Source organism: Diabrotica virgifera, chromosome 1 (assembly GCF_917563875.1).
Source record: "Diabrotica virgifera virgifera chromosome 1, PGI_DIABVI_V3a".
NCBI lineage: Eukaryota > Metazoa > Arthropoda > Insecta > Coleoptera > Chrysomelidae > Diabrotica > Diabrotica virgifera.
The window spans coordinates 279690249-279712377 of record NC_065443.1 but is presented as its reverse complement, the minus strand read 5'-3'; the positions used below and the strand labels follow the sequence as shown (position 1 = coordinate 279712377).

The 22129-nt window shown below is 34.4% G+C and overlaps 1 protein-coding gene across 1 annotated transcript in view; it reads right to left on the bottom strand.

Annotated features, from left to right (window-relative positions):
* LOC126879108 (cadherin-23) overlaps positions 1–22129 on the bottom strand; it is a 178540-nt gene that overhangs the window by 9858 nt on the left and 146553 nt on the right. Inside the window, exons 14-20 of the mRNA XM_050642054.1 lie at positions 17009–17394; positions 13579–13726; positions 12524–12781; positions 12252–12440; positions 12016–12148; positions 10925–11082; positions 10613–10842 (exon numbers count right to left, since the gene is read on the bottom strand). Of these exons, the coding sequence (XP_050498011.1) occupies positions 10613–10842; positions 10925–11082; positions 12016–12148; positions 12252–12440; positions 12524–12781; positions 13579–13726; positions 17009–17394 (1502 nt within the window). The remainder of the gene's footprint in view (positions 1–10612; positions 10843–10924; positions 11083–12015; positions 12149–12251; positions 12441–12523; positions 12782–13578; positions 13727–17008; positions 17395–22129) is intronic.

The following is a 22129-nucleotide window of genomic DNA, read 5'->3' as shown; positions in this document are numbered from 1 at the left end:
ATCACTGGCCAAAATAAGACATCTTTTGCTCGATCTCTTGAAAGATTTATACCAAAATGACCTTCATGTACAATTTGAAGCATCTCTTTTCGCAAAACTTTAGGTACAACAATTCTATCATTGAAAAATAAAAAATTATCATTAACAAACAACTCAGTTCTTAACTTGTGAAACACTTTCATCTCTCCTTCATACTTTGTATTCTTCCACCCTCTCAGACAACACTCGATGACTTTACTCAGTACATTATCTTTTACTATTTCTGCTTTAAAATGAATCATTCTAGTAGTATCACTCATTCTTAAATGCTTTTCTAATGAATGCACCATTTCATTCATATCAGCATCATTGGGTGCTGATATTATGGAACATGGTTGCAAATCTTATTTGGTTGTTGCTGATTATTTAACGAAGCGGCTAGAAATAATCCTTATAAGATGTAAACAATCGTCTGATGTTATAAATGCACTCAAGCAGATATTTACAACACATGGTATACCAGATGTAATTATAGCTGATAATATGCCTTTTGGATCGTACGAATGCAAAAAGTTTGCAGATAAATTTGAGTTTAAATTTCAAACTAGTAGCCCCCATCAACAATGACAGTACAATTGGAAGAAACCACAAAACCCATACCAATTAACAGAGGAGTGCGACAGGGAGATGTTATTTCTCCTAAACTATTTACATTAGCACTGGAAGATGTTTTCAAAACAATGGAATGGACAAACATGGGAATAAACATAAATGGAAAGAAACTAAACCACCTAAGATATGCAGACGATGTAGTAGTCATAGCATCAAGTTTTGAAGAACTACAAACCATGCTAACCGAACTAGCAAATGAATCCGAACAAATAGGTCTAAAAATGAATTTTGCCAAAACAAAAACAATGACAAACACACAAGACAATAGAAACGTAATACTAAACGACACCACAATAGAAGCGGTTAATGATTATATATATTTGGGACAGATTATAAAAATAAATAAGGAAAACCAAACAGCGGAGGTAAAAAGAAGGGTCAGATTAGCCTGGGCAGGATTTGGAAAATTAAAATGGGTCCTAAAGAATAAAAAAATATAACAATACTTAAAAACAAGAGTGTTTGACCAGTGCATACTCCCAATTCTCACATACGCATGCCAAACATGGACCTTGACCAAGGCAAACATGGATAAAATAATAAAGACACAAAGAGCCATGGAGAGAGCAATGTTAGGAGTAAAATTGACAGACAAAAAGCAAAACAACTGGGTCAGAAATAGAACAAAAGTTAAAGACGCAGGTCAACATATAACCAGGCTAAAATGGAGCTTCGCAGGTCATAACGCTAGACAAACGGACAATAGGTGGAATAGCACGATACAACAATGGAGACCATGGACAGGAAAGAGAGCAAGAGGACGACCCCAGATGAGATGGGGAGACGACATTAAAAAGATAGGAGGAACGCACTGGAAACAGAAAGCACTAAACAGAAGCGAATGGAGGAAACTGGGGGAAGCCTATGTTCAGAATTGGACGAATTAAAGGGCAAAAGAAGAAGAAGAAGAAAGCCCCCATCACCCTCGATCGAATGGTTTAGCTGAGAGATTTGTACAGATATCTAAAAATATTATTATAAAATCAGATGACATGTGGGTTGCTCTATTATCTTAATACTCCTGTTACTGATCTCAAGAGGTCACCAGCTGAACTTTTATTTGGCAGAAAACTTAAAACTAAATTACCATTTGTTGAACAGCAAAATGATAATATCAAAGAAGTTAGGTCAAAATTAGAAGAAAGAAATAATACTTATAAGGAATATTATGATAGGCAGACAAGAAATAGGCCCGAATATAAGTAAAGTGAAAATGTGGTATACAAGGACAATAATCAATGGAGTCCGGCTGTTATTGTCAATAAACCTGAGGCTCCAAGGTCTTATTTAATTGATAATGGTAAAAACATCTTACGAAGAAACAGCTATCACTTGCGTAAGTAAAAAATTGATCATGATATTAGGCAAACTCAGAAATTAAGTGATGACAATGATGACACACCTAGCTGTAGTAAAGCTCAAAGTTCTAGCAGTTCAGTAGAATATGATACTGACATGAGCTTGATACCATCACGGACTATCATACAGCCTGCTAAGTATTCTGATTATATTTTATATTAGTATAGTTTACTCCGATTGTATTTTGTATTAGCATAGTTTTGTTTGATTAAAGTTCACTGTTTTGTAAAAAAAAGAAAGAAAAAGGGGGAGATGTAGTAATAGGCCATGATAAAGAAGAAGAGGCGTGACTTGGCACAATGAAGTTAGATATAGGTTAGTAGGTTAGAATATAAACATGTAACATGGAGATTGTAAATTCTATACTTTTATTAAATATAATATTTAATAAATACCTGAGTATTACTATTACAATCCAAATATTTTGAACAAAACTTTTAGAATAATAGAAATCTGTACTAAAACCACAATAAAGATGCACTAGAAATAAACAAACCAAGACTCGTTTAATGTTACGAGGAGCACTCCCGAATCATAATTTACAATGTACAAACTTTGTAAATCATGATTTGGGATTTACAATGTATATAGGTACATTGTAAATTATGATTTGGGAGTGCTCCTCGTAACATTCAACGTGTCTTGGTTTGTTTATTTCTAGTGCATCTTTATTGTGATTGTAGTATAGTTCAAGATTTTATAAAATTGAGGAATAACAGGTCCGAACAATGTAGATATAGTGTGAAATACTAAAGACCTTATGTAAATCAGACAAACAATTCCTTGATAATCTAGTCTCATTTTTTAGCAACATACATGTATAGTATAAGTCCGGACGACTGACTGCAGTCGACACATAGTATTACAATTCCGAAGAAACCAAATGCCAAGCTTTGTGATAACTGATAACTATCGACTTATAAGCTTGGTTTTAGGAAATCACTTGCAACTAGAGAAGCCAACTTAATACCAGGGAAGGCGAAACGAAGATATATAAAATAGCCAAGCAGAGAGCAAAGAAAGCAAAAGATTTTAATCAGATTAGGTGTATCCGAGATGAAAATAATAAAATACTAGTTCACGAAAGGGATGTCAAAAAGGGATGGAGAAAGTACTTTGACAACTTATTAAATGAAGAATTTGACAGACAGCCTGTAGAGTCAACGGAGACAGTAGCAGCAATGGTCACCAAAATAACAAACGAGGAAGTGGCTCAAGCGCTTCAAAAAATAAAGAAAGGAAAAGCGGTAGGAACAGATGATATTCCTGGGGAAGTATGGAGAGCAATGGGAGAGGCAGGAACAAGGTGGCTATAGCAGGTTTATTTAATAGAATTATGGAAGTTGGACAAATGCCAGACGAATGGAGAAGCAGCATACTAGTACCTGTCTACAAAAACAAGGGAGATATACAACGATGTACAAACTACAGGGCTATAAAACTGCTTAGCCACACCATGAAAATATGGGAAAGAGTAATTGATAGACGGATACGTGAAGAGACCGAAATATCCGAGAATCAATTTGGACAGATCAACAACAGATGCAATTTTCATTATAAGGCAGTTGATGGAAAAATACAGGAGTAAAGAAACAAACGCTCATATGGTATTCATTGATCTTGAGAAAGCACATGATAGAGTTCCTCGAGAGATTCTGTGGTGGGAACTCAATAAGAAAGGAGTCCCTGGTGAACGTGTAAAGATTGTGAGGGATATGTATGAGGGAGTAACGACTAGTGTTAGGACAGGTGTGGGAGAGACTGATAAATTTCATGTGAAAGTAGGATTGCACCAAGGCTCGGTGCTTAGTCCGTATTTATTCTCATTAGTTTTGGACCAGAACAGCGAAACTACAGGGTAACATTCCGTGGTGCTTAATGTATGCTGATGATGTCGTGTTAGTAGGAAATAGTGAAAGAGACTTAGAGCAAAAACTGGAACAGTGGAGACAAGCTCTGGAGGAAAAAGGTTTAAAACTTAGTAGGACAAAAACAGAGTATTTGCAATGTTCATTTAAAGAAGGAGTTGCATGCAGTGAAATGAACATTGCATTTTTACTATTAGTTCATGGTGAACTGATAGTAAAAAGCAATAGTTTTAAGTACTTGGGATCGGTATTACAGAGTAATGGAGAAATAGATGGAGATGCATGCAGTAGAATTAGGGCTGGATGGATGAAGTGGAAGGAAGCGAGTGGTGTGCTGTGGACAGGAAAATTCCAATGAAGTTGAAGGGAAAATTCTATAAAACAGCCATAAGACCGGCTATGATGTACGGAACTGAATGTTGGGCAGTGAAAAAGAAAGAGGAACAACGAATGCATGTGGCGGAAATGAGAATGCTTAGATGGATGAGTGGAGTGACATAAAGGGATAAAATTAAAAATGAGTATATTAGGGGAAGTCTAGGTGTGGCACCAATTGATGCCAAAATGAGAGAGCATAGGTTGAGATGGTTTGGTCATGTTCAACGTCGAGATGCTAATCACCCAATACGAAGAATTGCTGAAGTGCAGATTCCTGGAAGGAGTAGGAGAGGAAGACCAAAGAAGACGTGGGGAGAGACGATTAGGCAGGACATGTTGGTAAAGGGGATTAATATTGATATGATCCAAGATAGAATTATATGGAGAAATGAAATTAGGGGAGCCAACCCCGCATAGGGATAAGGCAAAGAGATTGATGATGAATAACTTGAAACTAGAGAAGTAGTATTCACTCTCCAGCTGCTTTGACAGCGATGTAGAGACATTAATAAGGATGTGGATTTGTGCTTTGTGGATTAAAAAAAAGTATTTGAAAATGTAAATTCTAAACAACTAATAGATATTCTACGCAAAACAGGTATTGACGACAAGGATATTCGGATTGTGGCAAACCTATACTGGGGTCAAACAGCAAGAGTAAAAACAGGCAATGCACTTTATTATCCCGGGAAAAATAGACAGCAGGCGCGGACAGGGCAGAAGAAGGCACTTGTGGCTCCAAAATATGTGGAAGTAATTCAGGCTCATATCAATCGAACTATTCAGAAGTGACGTAAGAAGCTCAGAATTTCCATATTAATATCCAACGTTTGAAGTGTACAAGGCACTTGAAGAAGAAGACGCAGGAAATAACTTATAGATTGCAGATAGAGAGGTCATTTGGTTTTGTAGACCTTTCACACTGAGATCTGAAAGATCTTCCATGTTTGTGGGTTTGAGATAAGCCTTAGGTCTTAAGCTTTGAGTTTTGAGTCTGCTGTCGAAGCTTTGACTCAACAGGTTGGTAAACGTTTTCTCATACTGAGGCATAATAAGGCATGCATCTTACACAAAAACAATAAAAAAATCAAAACTGTACATCTACTGTTCAAAATATTCACTAGCATATGAATGCGAGCTTTGACGATTCAATTGATGAAAAAAGACTAAGTTATTGACATCAACTACTAACAGACCAGGACGGATCTGTTTTGAGGTGGATGTGAGAGGTGGCATTCGGATTTTTGCAAATAAAGTTAGGTGACAACTTCAATAATTATAATTGACTTATGCTCCTTCTCAAATATGCTCGGAACATTAATAAAAAAATTTAAATATTTAAAAATTTCGAAGAATATCGATTTTTTTCTAGTTTCATTGCATATTACTCTAAAACGATTCATTTTGGAACAAAGTCGTAGGAAAAGAAAATAAAGATAATTGAATTTTGTATAATCTATGAATGGTTTTAAAATGTCTTAAATTATTACCCTTTCTGCAAAACAGCAAAAAAAAGAAAATAAGGGGACAAAAAGACTGTTTTTATTCAATGTTTTTCAACCACTTTAGTTGCACTTCATAATGAACCTTCATAATTGACTTTGAAAATTCTTACAGCATACTTAAATCGTCCACCAAATTTCACTAAAATCGACCTAATAGATTTTGCATAATAATTTTGCAATCTAAATTTTTTTAAAAAAGTTAAATATTTTTAAAAACTTTCTGAACAAAAAGTAGACCATTTAAAAGTTTGCTATTTTTTTAAATATATAAAGAGGTTCTATACCTATCTAATACACTTTACAGAATTAAAATCGGATTATTTAAGCGGCCCCAGCACTGTTTTAAAGTTATAAACAATATTTTGGCTTATAAAGAAATACGGTAAGGATGTTTGAGTTGGAATAAATTCATTTTCTTGAGAATGGGAGACTCTGAAAACAAATCCCGAAACAGATCGATTTTTATTTTTAAATTATAATTTTTTGGCATAAATATCATACTAGTGACGTCATCCATCTGGGTGTCATGACGTAATCTAAATATTGGAACTAATTTAATTCAATTTTTGTTTAATTCAAACCCTGTATAAATAGTTATGTTAATGTTTATATTAGTGAATACAAAATTGAATAGCCTTTCGATTGAGCTATCACACGGCACCTATTCTCATTAAAAAAATCATCGATTACGTCATCACGCTCAGATGGATGACGTCACTAGTATGATATATATATCAAAAACTTTGAATTTAAAAATAAAAATCGACCTGTTTCGGGATTTATCTCCAGAGACGCATATTCTCGAGAAAATGAATTTATGCCAACTCAAACGTTCTCACTGTATTTGTTTATAAGCCAAAAAATTGTTTATAACTTTAAAACAGTGCCGAGGCCGCTTAAATAATCCGATTTTAATTCTGTAAAGTGTATTCGATAGGTAGAGAACTTCTTTATATGTAAAAAATTAGCAAACTTCTAAATGGTCTACTTTTTCTTCAGAAAGTTTTTAAAAAATTTGAACTTAAAAAAAATTAGATTGCAAAATTATTCAGCAAAATCTATCAGGTTGATTTTAATGAAATTTGGTGAACGATTTAAGTATGTTGTAAGAATTTCCTAAGCGAATTACGAAAGTTCTAAGTGCAATCAAAGTGGTTGAAAAACATTGAATAAAAACAGGCTTATTTTGCCCCCTTTATGTTGTATTTATTGCTATTTTGCAGAAAGGGTAATAATTTAAGACATTTTTAACCAGTCGTTTATCATACAAAATTCAATTATCTTTATTTTATTTCTGTACGACTTTGTTCCAAAATGAATCGTTTTAAAGTTATAAGCAAATAAAGTAGAAAAAAATCAATGTTTTTCGAAATTTTTAAATACTTTAATTTTTTTATTAATGTTCCGGGCATATTTGGGAAGGTTCATAAGTCAATTATTATTGTTGAAGTAGTTACCTAACTTTATCTGCAAAAATCCGAATGCCGCCTCGCACATCCAAAAATAGAACTTTTTTCACAGATCCGCCCTGGTCTATAATAAAATCTACAACTTATTACAAATAAAAAATATAGGTTGAAGAAAAATACAAGATACATATCAAAAACAACTCGTATGACATGAACAAATTAAGATAAAAGGTCAAATCCGAATACAAAAAATGGAAACCAACAGAAAGAAAAAAGGAGGAGAAAAAGAGTATCTGTCAGCAAGATTTTGTATCAATGAATGAATAAACCGATGAGTGAAGTAAATCTAAGAACAAATTTTTAGAGATATCACTATTTATACTTAGTAATATCCTATCGTCCCTTGGCTTCAGATACTTGAATTTTACAATGTTGCGCATACCAAGGACCGCACATAGCACAAATAATTCAATACAGAACTTACCATAAAAACTAAACTCACCACAACTGTCAACCAAAATATACTGAGATATTTTGGACATATAACTAGAAGAAGAGAAGACATGGAACGAATGATAGTTGAAGGTAACGTAGCGGACAAAAGGTCCAGAGTTCCAGAGGAAGATCTCCAGTTCGATGGTCGGACCAAATAAAATACATGACTGGTTCTCCGAAGCAAAACAATACGCACAGGAGAGACAGAGCCGGATTTAAGGCAGTGGGGGCCCCTGGGCAGAATTGGCGTGGGGCCCTACATCCTGCCATTAAAAAAATGTTGTTAAACCTATGGTACCTAAATAGTCAACTACAAGGTTTTCCCTTTAAGAAATTAAAAAAAATACTATTCTAACTGGGAAATAAGCCACAATTTAACTTGAAAATATATTTTTTTCTTTCCTTATTGGCTTTGGATTGCTTGATCCATTCAGCCACGATAAAATGATTTTATTGACATTTCGACTTCCACTTCGGACGTCGTTATCAAAATACAAAATATTAATGTACTTATTTATATAAAATTAATATTTTGTATTTTGATAATGACGTCCGAAGTGGAAGCCGAAACGTTAGTAAATTCATTTTTCGAGTTAAATTGTGGATTATTTCCCAGTTAGAATAGTAAATTACATAATTGCCACAAACAAATAGCTTCAGAACAATATTAAAAAAAGTTGATCTACTTTTATCAATATATTTTTAAATAATAAAAAATACAAGGGCTTTATCTTGTTACAGTAAAATATTAAAAATAAACATAGTTAAGATGCATGGTTAAAGTCACGGTACTTTTCGAGATTTTTTAATTGAAAATTCCTTGATTATGTCGGACATGTCTAGATATCTTAAAACATCGTATTCAATGCTCATTATTACAGAGATATGATATGAAGTCGATTTTTAAAGTTTTGAGAATGATCTCTCTCCACTGATGTTAGTTAGCATCAGAACTAAATATTATAAACGAAGTGTCACCTCAACGTTTGGAAACGCATCATTCACATTCTTTTCTTTTATCAGTCGGTACATTTGAAGCTCTTTACTTACCTATTATTGATGAGCCAACCTCCTCTTTAAATGAATTGAAAAATTCTACAAATTATACCAGTTCGACACCTAGGTGTTCAACTAAATCATTGTTGTACGAGTCGGTAAGCTTCAGTGACTGAGCTTCAATTTCATTGGGAGTTAAATTTCCCAAATGATGTAAAAATCCAAAGTTGGAATGAATGGATTCATATGCAGAAAACCTCTGACTTAAAGACGAAATGAAGTGATCTATAATAGCGATAAAATTTTGAGTTCTAAACTTCTCTGATTTTGTCATTTCAGTCTAGAGATGTTCCATAATCCAGTGGAGTCAGTCGAATATTTCTTAAAAGAACATAAATTCGTTAAGTGATCTAAGTGCCGCCACTCCTGAATTAAGGTCAATATTTGGATATTGGAGAATCGTATTGTGCTGTTTGTCCTCTCTAAGATTTCATTCCAAAATATTGCAAATATTCCTGTTTCCTGTAAACACATTTGATTACACAAACCATTCGCATTGTTACGAGCTTTAAATTGTTCCTCATCGTCTTCTGAAATTTTGGATTATGCTCCTCTAATCTGATTATAACATATAACTCGTGCTTCTGCGGCGTCACTTCCAGATGACCATCTAGTAGTATTTACTCCTTTAGGAACAATAATATTTCTGCTACGGTCGGCGTTGCTCTCGCTTAAAGACGCAGCTTTTAAATATTCGATTAAAAAGTTGTATCTAATTGTAGAGGAAGTGAACAATACATATAGTTCATATAGTGCTTCTAAGAAATCAAAGAATGCTATGGCAGCAGGACAACACTGTTGCAGCTTTTGCAACTAAATTTAGAGAGTGGGCGGCACACGGAATCCAGAACGCCAAAATATTATGTTATCTAATTTCAGACTGAACACCATAATATTTTCCACTCATAACTGATGCGTTGTCGTAGGACTGTCCCATGCAGTTTTTCAAATCGATATCATCTTCTTGAAAGAGAAGAATTAGAGAATTAAATATATCTTCTGCTTTATGATCGTGATTTCGCAAAAATACATTTTCAACAGGAGAGAAACCTTCCTTCCATGTAACGAAATATCAAAGTTAATTGATTGCCAAAAATTATTCTATGTCAATAATGTGCAGCTTTTTTGAAGATATTCTTCTTTAGCGGCGAATCGATTGAGGGTAAAATTGTATATGAACCACGCGCCTGCGCACACTGATAGTATGTAGTTCTGACAGTATGTAGTTCATTGCTAATCTTTCAAGATAGGTATGTATGTATCTGTAACCGTGCAAATAAGTCATTAAAAGAATATATTAGTGGTTTTAGAAAATGTATTATTTATTATAATTCTTCTGTTTTTGGATTTGTGTTTCCCTGTAGTAAAATAATAAAATATGTAGGCATAAAATTTTTACAGTTTGTCGCCGTGTTGTGTAATTATATCCGAAACTTACGTGTCAATTCAAGTGGCTCGATGGCGTAGTTGGCAGAGCGTTGGGACAGAGAACGGAAGCACACGGAAGGTCGCGGGTTCTAATCCTGGACGATTCATACTTTTTTTTTATTTTTCGTTATTTTAATAAAAATTTTTTGAAAGTGGTAGATAAGAAAGTTAGTTTAATTTTTAAATAAAATACAAATAACCTCTTAAGTATATTTACTTCGTTTAAATTACCTATATAATAGAAGAATATCTTCTTACGTGCGTACAAAGTACACACACATTCTTTTTTAAATTTCAGGCTTTGTGGGGGCCCCCAGAATGTGGGGGCCCCGGGCAGCTGCCCAGCCTGCCACCCCTTAAATCCGGCCCTGAGGAGAGAGATAATTGGACAGAAATAGTCAAACAAATTACATGATGCCACTACATCCTTACGAAGGAGAGAAGATAGAGGAGGAGAACTTACATAAATTTAGTTCCAAAGCTTGTAGCAGTACTGACTCCTCCAGTAAACACTCTGTGTATAAATTTGGGAGCATTGTCATTGACATCCAACACTCGAACGATCACTTTAAGTTGGGTGTCATCATCTGAATCAAAGAAGCTCTGATTTTTTGGGGTTCTAGTGCAGTCTTCAGTGGCCTTTATTAGAAGGATATAAACGTCTTGGTATTCTCTATCTAAAGGGGCAGTAATCTAAAAATAATATGAATAAATAAATGTTTTTGCAAAAATTAGTTATAAAACTTTGTTATTTGTTGCTGTTTTTCTAACTTACCATTAGTGTGTGATCTATGGGATTGACATGGAAAAGGTTGTTCTCGTTCCCTCCGATTATGTAATAGCAAACTGGTCCAGAAGGACCCTCGTACTCGAACTCGTCTCTGTCTATTGTATCTGGTAGTTTCTTAATTTCCATCTCTGGTCCAACATTTTCTACAATAGCAAATAAGTTTCTAGTAGTAACGAATAGTGGAAAAATATGTCATAATTACTATATCATAAACATAAACTCTACCTGTGGGTTGTGAGCGCGAGGACTGGGTCAATTGAGTAGCACAGAAGCCGTGTTAATGCTTACAGTTGGTCCCAAGCTCGAATAAAAGAGGAGAGTTGATCGACTAAGAAAGCAATCTACCGAAGATGATGAAACACGCGAGTACAACGAAAACGAGAAAGAAAAATAAGCCTACAATCAGATCAGCAACATGGACCATCACTTCTTTCAATAAAAAGAGCAAGAGGTACAGTTTGTCAAACTTGTTCATAGGTTTAACAAACTGTAGTACTTCTTCTTCTTTACGTTCCATCTCCGCGACGGAGGTTGACAATCATCACGGTTATTCTGATAGATGCTGCTGCTCTGAACAGTTCGGTTGATGTGCATCCGTACAGGATTTGATAAATATAAACACATACATTTGTGCAATTCAATAAACGAAAAAGAAAGGTAAAGGCCAAAGATACTATAACCAATATATTCTAGCATATAGCGATGTGAAGAAAAAATAACGAGCTTGAAAAGGCGTAGGTAGCAGGCAAAGACTAAGGAAGAGATGATGTGATAATTTAAATAATGCAGGAGGATAATATCGAAGAAAAAACTAGTCTTAGGAGCCTATATATATGAGGCAAAAGAAAGAAGTAGACAATTTTATTATTCTTGGTTGTATCATGAGCAAAAAAGTTCACTGCCTCTGCAGTTGATGCAGCGTGACCGGTATAGTGGGATATATTACAGCATACCAACTCGCAATAATTTTGATAATATGGAAAGATCTCAACGCTGATTTTAATCCTGAATATTACAAGTGCGAGTTGTATGTAGGTACTACTTTGATAATAATAATAAATATTTTATAGATTTACCTGTGAAATTTACATAGTATTCATCCACCATAAACTGAGGTTGATAGTTATTCATATCGCTCACGTATACAGTAAGGTCCAATTCAGAACTTAATGGCGTTGGAACACCTAAGTCATAAGCTTCGATTCGAATCTACAAATTCAAATTTTAACATTTTAATTTTTAATTTTAACTTATAAATACAACTTTAAACACATTTTTTGCTATTATTTTTATGCCAGAATCTATTACATACGTCATATATCTTCTGTTTCTTCCTATCCAATGGTAACCGAAGTTCCAGTATGCCAGATATTGGTTGTAATTCAAAAAATTTCCAGTGTCCTGCTGGATCCGTTTTCAATCTATAACGAACTGCCCCATTCTGTCCCACATCTTCGTCTGATGCTAGAATTTGAATCAAAGCACTGCCAACTGTTGCATTCTATAACAATAACAAAAAGCAAATAATAAATAAATTTCTCTCTTTTCGCAATTGCAAATCTTTCAGTGTTCTTATCAATTTACCTCTGGCACCTTCAATGTGGAGTTTGGTGGAGGACTGATGAAAATTGGCGGGTGATCGTTGTAATCTGCTACACATATTCTAAGCGTGTCTTCTACTAAAAGACTAGGTATTCCGAGATCCTGGGCTCTCATCACTAGAGTATAGTTCCCGTGCCTTCCCCTCAAAGAGGTTGTCGTTCGTATGTCCACAGACCATTCGTTTATGGGTTGTAGCTCAAAAAGGTTATGCTGGTTACCGTCTGCTATGTCGATGATTACCTGAAAATCGGTAGTCTTTGAGTTAGTGTCTCTTTTAGATTTTGTGTATTAAACAGAAGAAAAAAAGAGTGTGTGTACTTTGTACGCACGTAAGGTACTTCTATTTTTATGATTTCAACGAAACAAATATATTTTAAATATTTTAATTGTATTTTTAGTTAAATATTAAACTAATTTTAATATTAAAAATAACACCAACAATTAAAAATAACGTTAATACGTCATTTTTATGAACTGAAGCGTCGTCCCTGCAATTGCTTTTCTCGTAGGAAATCAAATAAACTCTAAAAAACTCTAAATTCTCGATAAATAATGTTAATCCGTTATTTCTTGACGAACTGGAGCGTCCCAGCAATTTCGTTTTCCTTGAGGAATCGTAGAAAATCTAAAAAACTTCAAACTTTTTACACAATTTTAATAGAAGTAGGTATAACTTCCAACGCGCGTTCAAAGTACACACACATTCTTGTTTTCTATATTAATAAGTCCAGAAATAAATATAAAAACTATTTAAAAAGTCAGTACAACTATAAATATAAAACTCACTTTTGTCTCTGTTCTCACAACTTTTAAAACACAACTTAACAACCATAACCATATTAATAAAAATTAATAAAAACACATTCTTTAACCACAGCCGCCAATTTGGATAATTTTTGACATTTCATTGGAATACCCAATCACAGCTAACGTATAATAAATCTGCGCGTGGCACCAACAATTTTGATGACTTCGAGCCCATTTATATTCACGCCCAATCGCGCCTAAACAAGTATAACTTCAAAAAATATTTCTACCTGTCCATTGGAAGTTTCTGGATCATCAGCATCTGATGCATGAATTGTTGTTACAGGTTGACCTGGTTCGTGAAATTCTGTTATATTGATGCAGTAAGGAGGGACGTGAAGTACAGGAACGTTGTCATTTACATCTTCAATTGTTATACTACAAAGTAAAAATATTGGTAGTGATTCAATAAAATTGTGTTTTTACTAGGAAAGTTTTGGGGTAGTTTTGATTTCTTTCATTATATATGGATTTTGGGCTGTTGAATCCGAATATGAGGTTTGCGGACCAAATTTCTTGCCGGAACATTGAAAAAATTGCGAAAAAAGCGAAAAATTTCAGCATTTTTCGGCTTTTTTGCTCAAATCGAAAACTATTAGCTTTTAGTAAATGGTTTGTTAACAGAAATTAAAGTACATAAAATTATCCACAAACATCACTATTTACTTATGTTTTCAGACGAACTGTTCGGTCTAAAGTACAAGTTGAAAATTGCCAATTTTTAACGGTCTCGGCAAAACCCACTTTTTACATTCCAAAACTTTATTTTTTATTAGAATGCTGTCATTTGATAAATTTCTCCTAGTTTTCTATACAAATAATAAATGTTAGTTCATAGGTATGGTATGTCTCTTGTGACAGCTTCCATGAGTCCATTCCGTCCTAAGAGTCCGGGAATGTCTCTGCTTTTCCCTTAGAGCCACAGAAGATCAGGCACAGATGGAGTCACAGTTGTAGTTCATGTGAACATTTCCTTCGGATCTGTTATCTTGATTTCTGATAAACCTTGAGGTTTTGTCCTTTTAAAATGAATTAGTTGAACAGCTCCCTGACTTCCATAAACCTCAGGCGCGGGTTTCTTTTTTATCCGAGGAATGGATTGCTTAGGAGCTACTGCATGTTTTGGTGCAATACAAGAAATGCCACATATGACGTGAAAAGTGTGGTATTCGTCGATTGTATGTACGTTAAAATTAGCGTTATCGTACACCTGCTGTTAAAAGCACGGCAGGTCAATTTTCTGCGGATCGCCTGCGAATGCTGACACTTCTAGGCGAACAGCTCCCATATAGGATGAACAAAACCCCAAAGAGGAAACTACATCAACCTATTTTCTTGAGCCGTACTTTTTGTAGAGAAAACGGCCAACACTTCAAAGAATGGTGAGACCAACTATCTGGGCCTTACTGCCGCTACAAACTTTGAGCAAGCGCGTTGCTTATCTGGAAGTGTCAGCAATCGCAGGCGATCCGCAGAAAATTGACCAGCCGTGCTTTACACAACAAGTGAACGAAAACGCTGATTTTAACCCTTTCTATGCCAGGCCTTAATTTGCATGCTGGTCCCTCAATCCCAAAGGTTTTTTCATGCTTAGAGTCCCATTGCCTTATACATACGTCGCATATAAATAAACAAATAAATTACCAAAACATGTTTTTTAATGAGTTTTTTTTTAACCAACTTAAACGTTTTCTTTTCAAAAGTACTCATCAGAGAGCAAAACCAACTTGAAAAAATGTAACTAACTTAAAAAATAATGTAATATAAATTAACATTAAAAGTTTTCTTTTGTGTGGTACTTCTAAAAACATTACACTACGCAAAGGCAGACTCCGCATCTTGCACACATGTATCTCGATTCGCTTTTTTTTTTCTGGTATTTTCTGTGGCTACAAACGCTTCACCTTCTAGCAGCTATCTATAAGCGTTGTCACCAGTGCTACAATATAGCATATATCTAAAATATGTGAACAAATATATACGGCAATGGGCCCGCATGACCTGTCTTAGGTGTCAACATTTTGAGGCTTTGGGAACAATAATCTAACATTTTCGGACATATTTCTGCGGCATTGGGACACCAATGAGTCTAAAATTTTATAAGCAATGCATATTTTCGGCTTTGGTAAATTGAGACCATAACACCTTGAACGTATATATGTATAAGGCGGCTGGGAATACAGACCCACTTTTTCAAAAACATAATATATAATATGCAGCGTTGGGACAGAAAGGGTTAACGTACATACAATCGACGGATACCACACTTTTTACGTCATGGGTGGCATTTCTTGTATTGCACCAAAACATGCAATGGCTCCTAACTAATCCATTCCTCGGCTAAAAACTAAACCCGCACCTGAGGTTTATGGAAGTCAGAGAGCTGTTCAACTAATATATTTTCAAAGGACAAAACCTCAAGGTTTATCAGAAATCAAGATCCGAAGGGAATGTTCACACCAACTGAAACTGTGACTCCATATCTGTGCCTGATCTTCTGTGGCTTTAAGGGAAAAGCAGAGACATTCTCGGTATTTTAGGATGGAATGGATTCATGGAAGCTGTGAGAAGAGACATACCATATTCATATTATGAACTAACATTTATTATTTGTACAGAAAACTAGGAGAAATTTATCAAATGGCAGGCAGCATTCTAATAAAAACTAAAGTTTTGGAATGTAAAAAGTGGGTTTTTCCGAGACCGTTAAAAATTGGCAATTTTCAACTTGCACTTTAGACCGAACGGTTCGTCTGAAAAAAAAATAAATAGTGATATTTGTATATCATTTTAAGTACTTTAATTTCTGTTAACAGACTATTTACTAAAAGTTAATAGTTTTCGAGATTTGACCAAAAAAGCGGAAAAAAGCTAAAATTTTTCGAGTTTCTCGCGATTTTTTCAATGTTCCGGCAAGAAATTTTGTCCGCAAACCTCATATTCGGATTCAGCAGCCCAAAATGCATAGATAATGAAAAAAATCAGAACTACCCCAAAACTTTCCCACTAGGGAGTTCGTAGAGTACAAATTCACTGAATCATATATTCTTTTGTAAAATTACAAACAATAAAGCAATAAAATAAAATTTATACCATTTTTATTCAGTTGCAATGCGAAGGCAAAACAATCTAACTTTTCAATTAGAATACGGAGTGCAGTCCAGTCCCTTGAATCGCGATTTTCGGCTCTCATTGGAGCCTCATCGGAAAGAACGTATGCACTGTTCTCCATATTTTAACAGATTCGCATCGAGAGCCTTTCCCACCCATTGCAACCGAAGTGATGATAGTAGGTGGCTAGCGCCATCTGGCATTGAAAGACGAATTGTTTTCAATCCTAATAGTAAATTATTAATATTGAAAATATTAAAAATATTACTAAAAGATTTTTAAATTGAAAACTTATTGGTACACTTTTCTGGTGACACCTCCAAAACTTCTACAATTTGCAAGTCAAATGGATGCTGCAGTGAAGACGAGAGGGAAGGAATTCTACACTATGCAATTCACATCCCCCGTCTGCAGATGGTAAAGTTCCAACGGAAAAATGCACCTAGTTACACTACGGAGTAATACGACTATAAAATAAGAATGTATACCATTTTTAAATAAAGTAATAGTTTAAAATAATGAAGAAAAATAAAAATAAAATATTCTTACTTAATATGTTTAAAAGCGTTTCTGCTCTCTCCACTATTGAATCCATACTGATAATTATCCCAGCCTTCTATGATTAACAAAAAATTAGGCTTCTCTTCTCTATCGAGCTTATCAGACACTTTCAATATACCGGTGTCTCCGTCTAGGGTGAATTTTCCTTGGGAGGACAATCTGTCTAGTAGGTAAGTTATCTTTCCATATTCTCCGGAGTCTGCATCAGCAGCTTTCACCCTAGCGATTTCTGTTCCTACGTGGATGTCTTCAGGGATGATTAGAGCTGATGGTTCAGGTAGAAAAGAAGGATTATTGTCGTTCTCGTCGAGGATCTGAATGAAGACCTCCACTCTGCTTGATCGTGGTGGATAGCCGCTGTCCGTTGCTTTTACCTAAACGAAAAATGGTGATGATGATGAAAATATTTATTCTTCTTAGAGTCTAATCTTCTGATGAACATCATAATAATTTGTACAGTAATTAAAAATAAATAATATCGCTGCATGTCATTTTTAATTTGTTGTCATATTTGGAATATACCACTTTTACATATTTTTTAACATTACCTCATTACCAGAGAACGGCAGTCCTCGCCAGTGGCGCACAATACCCCTACATGCGACACTATGCACGAAATATACACGAAATTTTCGATGTTTTAAATCTGACTGAATTGAAAATTGGGTTGAATCCCATCTTAAAGTTTAGGAAAAGACTCGCCTTTCCATATGTCAACTCTCCATTTTGGCCCAAGGGTGTGCATTTTACGGCCCTTCCCATTTAGGGTCTGTTTTTCGTTCTTGTCTCCAAAACTCCCAAAAATTTCAAAAATTTAAGTCCGACCTTTGAGGCTTCTGATAGCACTGATCATTACCTTTCCAACGCATGTCTAGTTTTGAAAATTGGTTATACTATTCAAAAGTTACCGAGCTCAGAAGAATGACCCAATTTTTATTTAAAAAGTGGAAAATGTTTGTGGATATGTATGTATGTACCTATGTATGTGTGTGGAAAAGTTACACCGATCTGAATTTGTTTTCTGTGTTTCAAGAGGGGGTCATGGCCGATTCAGAACCGGTGTAGTTTGTGGCTTTTGACTAGCCATAAGTCAGCTGTAGTGCTAGGTAGATACAAAATGGCATATTTTTTGGGCGTATATAATATATTTGGTTCAAGGATAGACAGGAAAAATGAAAATACACCAAATTAATAGTGTTGAGTTAAGCTTTCAAATGATGCCTAACCGGTCAAGAGCATACCTACACACGGCTCAGTATAGCCAAAAAACTGAAAAATTAAACTTTTAAAATTTTTGTTTTTCGACAATTACTCAAAATTTCAACCTACGAATTGCGCCAATAACTGAGCGTTTGTAGAAGGACCCTAGACGCGTCTAAAGGTGTATACGTAATATCTAGAAAAATTCGAATTTTTAAGTTATAGGCTTCATAAGTATGACCGAATCTATTTCTTATGGGAAAAATGGTTTTTCAAACTCAATAATTCCTGTAGTACCTTCAGTTATTATACTTGACTTTGGATGCATCAGATACTACTTGTTAATACGTTTCAAACTCATATTTAGTCATCAAAATCGGTTAAGCCTTTCAGAAGTTACCGAGCTCCAAAAGTATAATCCATTTTACCATTATTGCCGATATGGTTTATGTAGTTGTAGTGGTTAGGACGCTAAGTTTGATCGGGCAATCCGAGTTCATTTGCCGGCCATAATTATTAGGATGGCTGGGATATGAACTCGGATTGTCTTATCACAAGCCTGGTATCATAACTACTAGATCATTTATTATTATTATTATTATACAATAATATCGAGCCAAAGCAGAGCTTATATGGCTCAAAGTACAAAAATAATTGTAGGTCTTAAACTAAATAATATAACATAAAACAAATTCTTACAAAATAAAAATTAAATTAAAGTAAATATTCAAAAGAATTGGTTTTCATAAAAGTTGTTACAACAATAGCAAATTAAAAAAGATACAAAAACTAGTAAGTATACCTAAAAATTACAAATTTTTTTTTTCATAAAAAAAACATAAAATATATCCTTATATTTTACAACAACTATTTTAACAAAAATTGCTAACATTACACAAAATATATCCTTATATTTTACAACAACTATTTTAACAAAAATTGCTAACATTACACATACAATGTCCAGTTAGTTCTCATCAAACCTGTTTTTGAAACTATTTAAGCTAATAGCCCCTACGATGTCATCACTTAAACTGTTCCATTTATCAAAAACTCGATTTACCAAAAAGTTTTGCCTTACAGTAGTTTTAAAAGGTTCCTTTTTCAATTTATAGTGATGACCTCGTAGTCTAGCATCTTCGCTGATATTAAAAAAATTCGATGTTCCCCAAAATTCTCCCCTAAGAATTCTGTAAGTAGATATAAAATCACCTCTCTCTCTTCTATGAGTCAATGGAGACAACTTAAGCTTTCTTAATCGAGTTTCATAGCTTAATCTTGCATAATTAAAAGGTAGCTTAGTAGCTCTTCGTTGTACTCCTTCTAATAAATTAATATCTCTTTGTAAATGAGGTGACCAAACAGATACCGCAAATTCCAGGTGAGGTCTGACATAACTTTTAGAGTTTCAAAAACAAGTCTGGAGACATTCTAGGAAAAGCTTTTGATATGAGGTATAAAGCAGAGTTAGCTTTACCGACTACTTTTGCTGTTTGAGTAGACCAACTTAACGTTTGGTTGACCGTAACGCCCAAATCATTAACTTCCTGTACCGATTTCAGAGGAACTCCATCCAAAAAATATGTTATATGTGGATTAGTATATCCACATTGAACAACACAACACTTACGCGAATTTAATGGAATAGCCCATTTCATGCTCCATTCTGATAGCTGATTAAGGTCACTCTGAAGAGTATTAACAATATCGGGACAGTAATATAACTTTAAATCGTCGGCATATGAAACTGATTTTGACTGCCATCCGCACGTTAAATCAGATACGTACAACAAAAACAGAATAGGCCCTAATATTGATCCCTGAGGGACACCACTGGCTACCGCACGTGGAACACTGCAGTCATTTTCCACTTTGACCGAAAAAGTTCTTTCAGAGAGGAAGTTTTCTAACCACAATAGCAACTCACCACGCACGCCGTAATGTTCTAGCTTCAGCACTAATTTTTGTATGGGTACCTTATCAAATGCACGGGAAAAATCTATATAAATAATGTCAATCGGTTCATATCGGTCCAAAGATAAAGTCCATTCATTAAGAGAGTGAAGAAGGTTGCTAGTTACAGAACGGTTCGGCAGAAATCCGTGTTGAGAGACTGGAATAACATTATGCTCTAACCAAAAGGATATTAATTTATTAGCTATTAATTTTTCCATTATTTTAACTGATGTTGGTGGAACTGTTACTGGGCGATAATTAGACGAAAGGAGTTTATTTCCACTTTTATATATCGGTGTTACTATACCAGATTTTCATGAAGCTGGTATTGAATTTGTTTGCAAAGATTTGGCCAATAAAGCTGCCATTGGAGCCGCTAAACTATCTGCACAATTATGATATAACAATGGTGAAATATTTTCCGATCCAGGAGACGCAGTAGTCTTTAAAGAACATAATACCTCTCTAACCGATTCAGTAGAGATGTCAATTGTTGATAAACTCTCCATTATTCTATCAGTAGTGGGCAAACCTGAAAACGCAGCATCCGTGTCAACTGTAAAAGCAGTGGAAAAAGTCTCAGCAAATAACTCACAAATCTCTTCTTTTAAACATATTTCGCCATTAGATTTTTCTAATAAAAGAATACCAGTTTTTGTACACAATTTTGATCTAACGTATTTGTAAAAAGATTTGGGACCTCTGGAGCTAACTCTGTTTTCATAATTACTTCTCGATAATCTCAACTCCTTTGTCAATCTATTGGAAAATTGTCTATGTGTAAGTATGTTTTCTTCCGATGGATTTTTTCTTACCCTTTTCCATAAAATGTTTTTTTGTTTAGTCATTGCGATCAGTCATATCGATCCAAGGGCTTCTGGGATTAGTCCTAATAGTGTACTTTGAAGAACATTTATCAATACCTTTATATATAATTTCTTTATATTTATTCCAAGAATCATTACATGAACAATTATCTAAATCCGGCCAAATTACTTCTCTAAAATAGTGATTTAATTTAACATAATCTGTTTTACTAAACTCTTTAACTATTTTTTCATTAATTGCTCCAGTAATGTCCAATTGAGCTTGTGTCTGAAGAACTACATGGTCCGAAATACCTATTGGTGAAAGATAATAAATTTCACTGATAAGTTCTTCCTCATTAGTGATTATCAAATCTAAAATCGAAGGTGTATTACCTTGACGATATCTAGTAGGTTCTTTTACCAATTGGTTTAGATTGGTTTGAAAAAATAAATTGTAAAATGGAACACTCGGATTATCTCCAATAAGCGGAGTTTGAACTGGCCATTTTAAATCCTTAAAATTGGAATCTCCACAAATGATTAAATTTTCTTTTTCTCTACTACATTTTTCAATAAATTCACACATTGATTTGGTAAGAGTAAAAGAAATGTTTGGTTTATAGATAACAAGGAGGTGCAAAACAACTTTATTAGGAAAGATAATTTTAAACATAAGAGATTCTATACCTTCCAGATTATGACTTACAGTACTTATCTTAGATTTTTTAAAGAAGGTCTCCTGAAAGTAGACACATACTCCGCCACCTACACGATCAATGCGATCTTTACGATAAATTGAATAGCCATTAAGTTTTACAAAAGAATTAGGTATTCTGGGACTTAACCAGGATTCTGTTACAGCAAAAATATGAATATCGGGATTAGAAGATGAAAATGACAAAACATCAGCGAACTTAGCATGTAAAGAAGCAATATTAGTATAAAAAATATTTATTGTTGTCAACTTTATTCGTTTTTGCGGTGGGTTGTTGGTTAGTTGGACCACTAACAATGGTTGGAATCTTATTAATATACCTTATCGTTAGATCCTTATCTAGTATTTTTCGTTTCTCCAGTTCCTCTCGCACTTTATGTAAATAGTTAATCTGATATTTAGTTAAATCATCCTTTAAAACAACTCTAG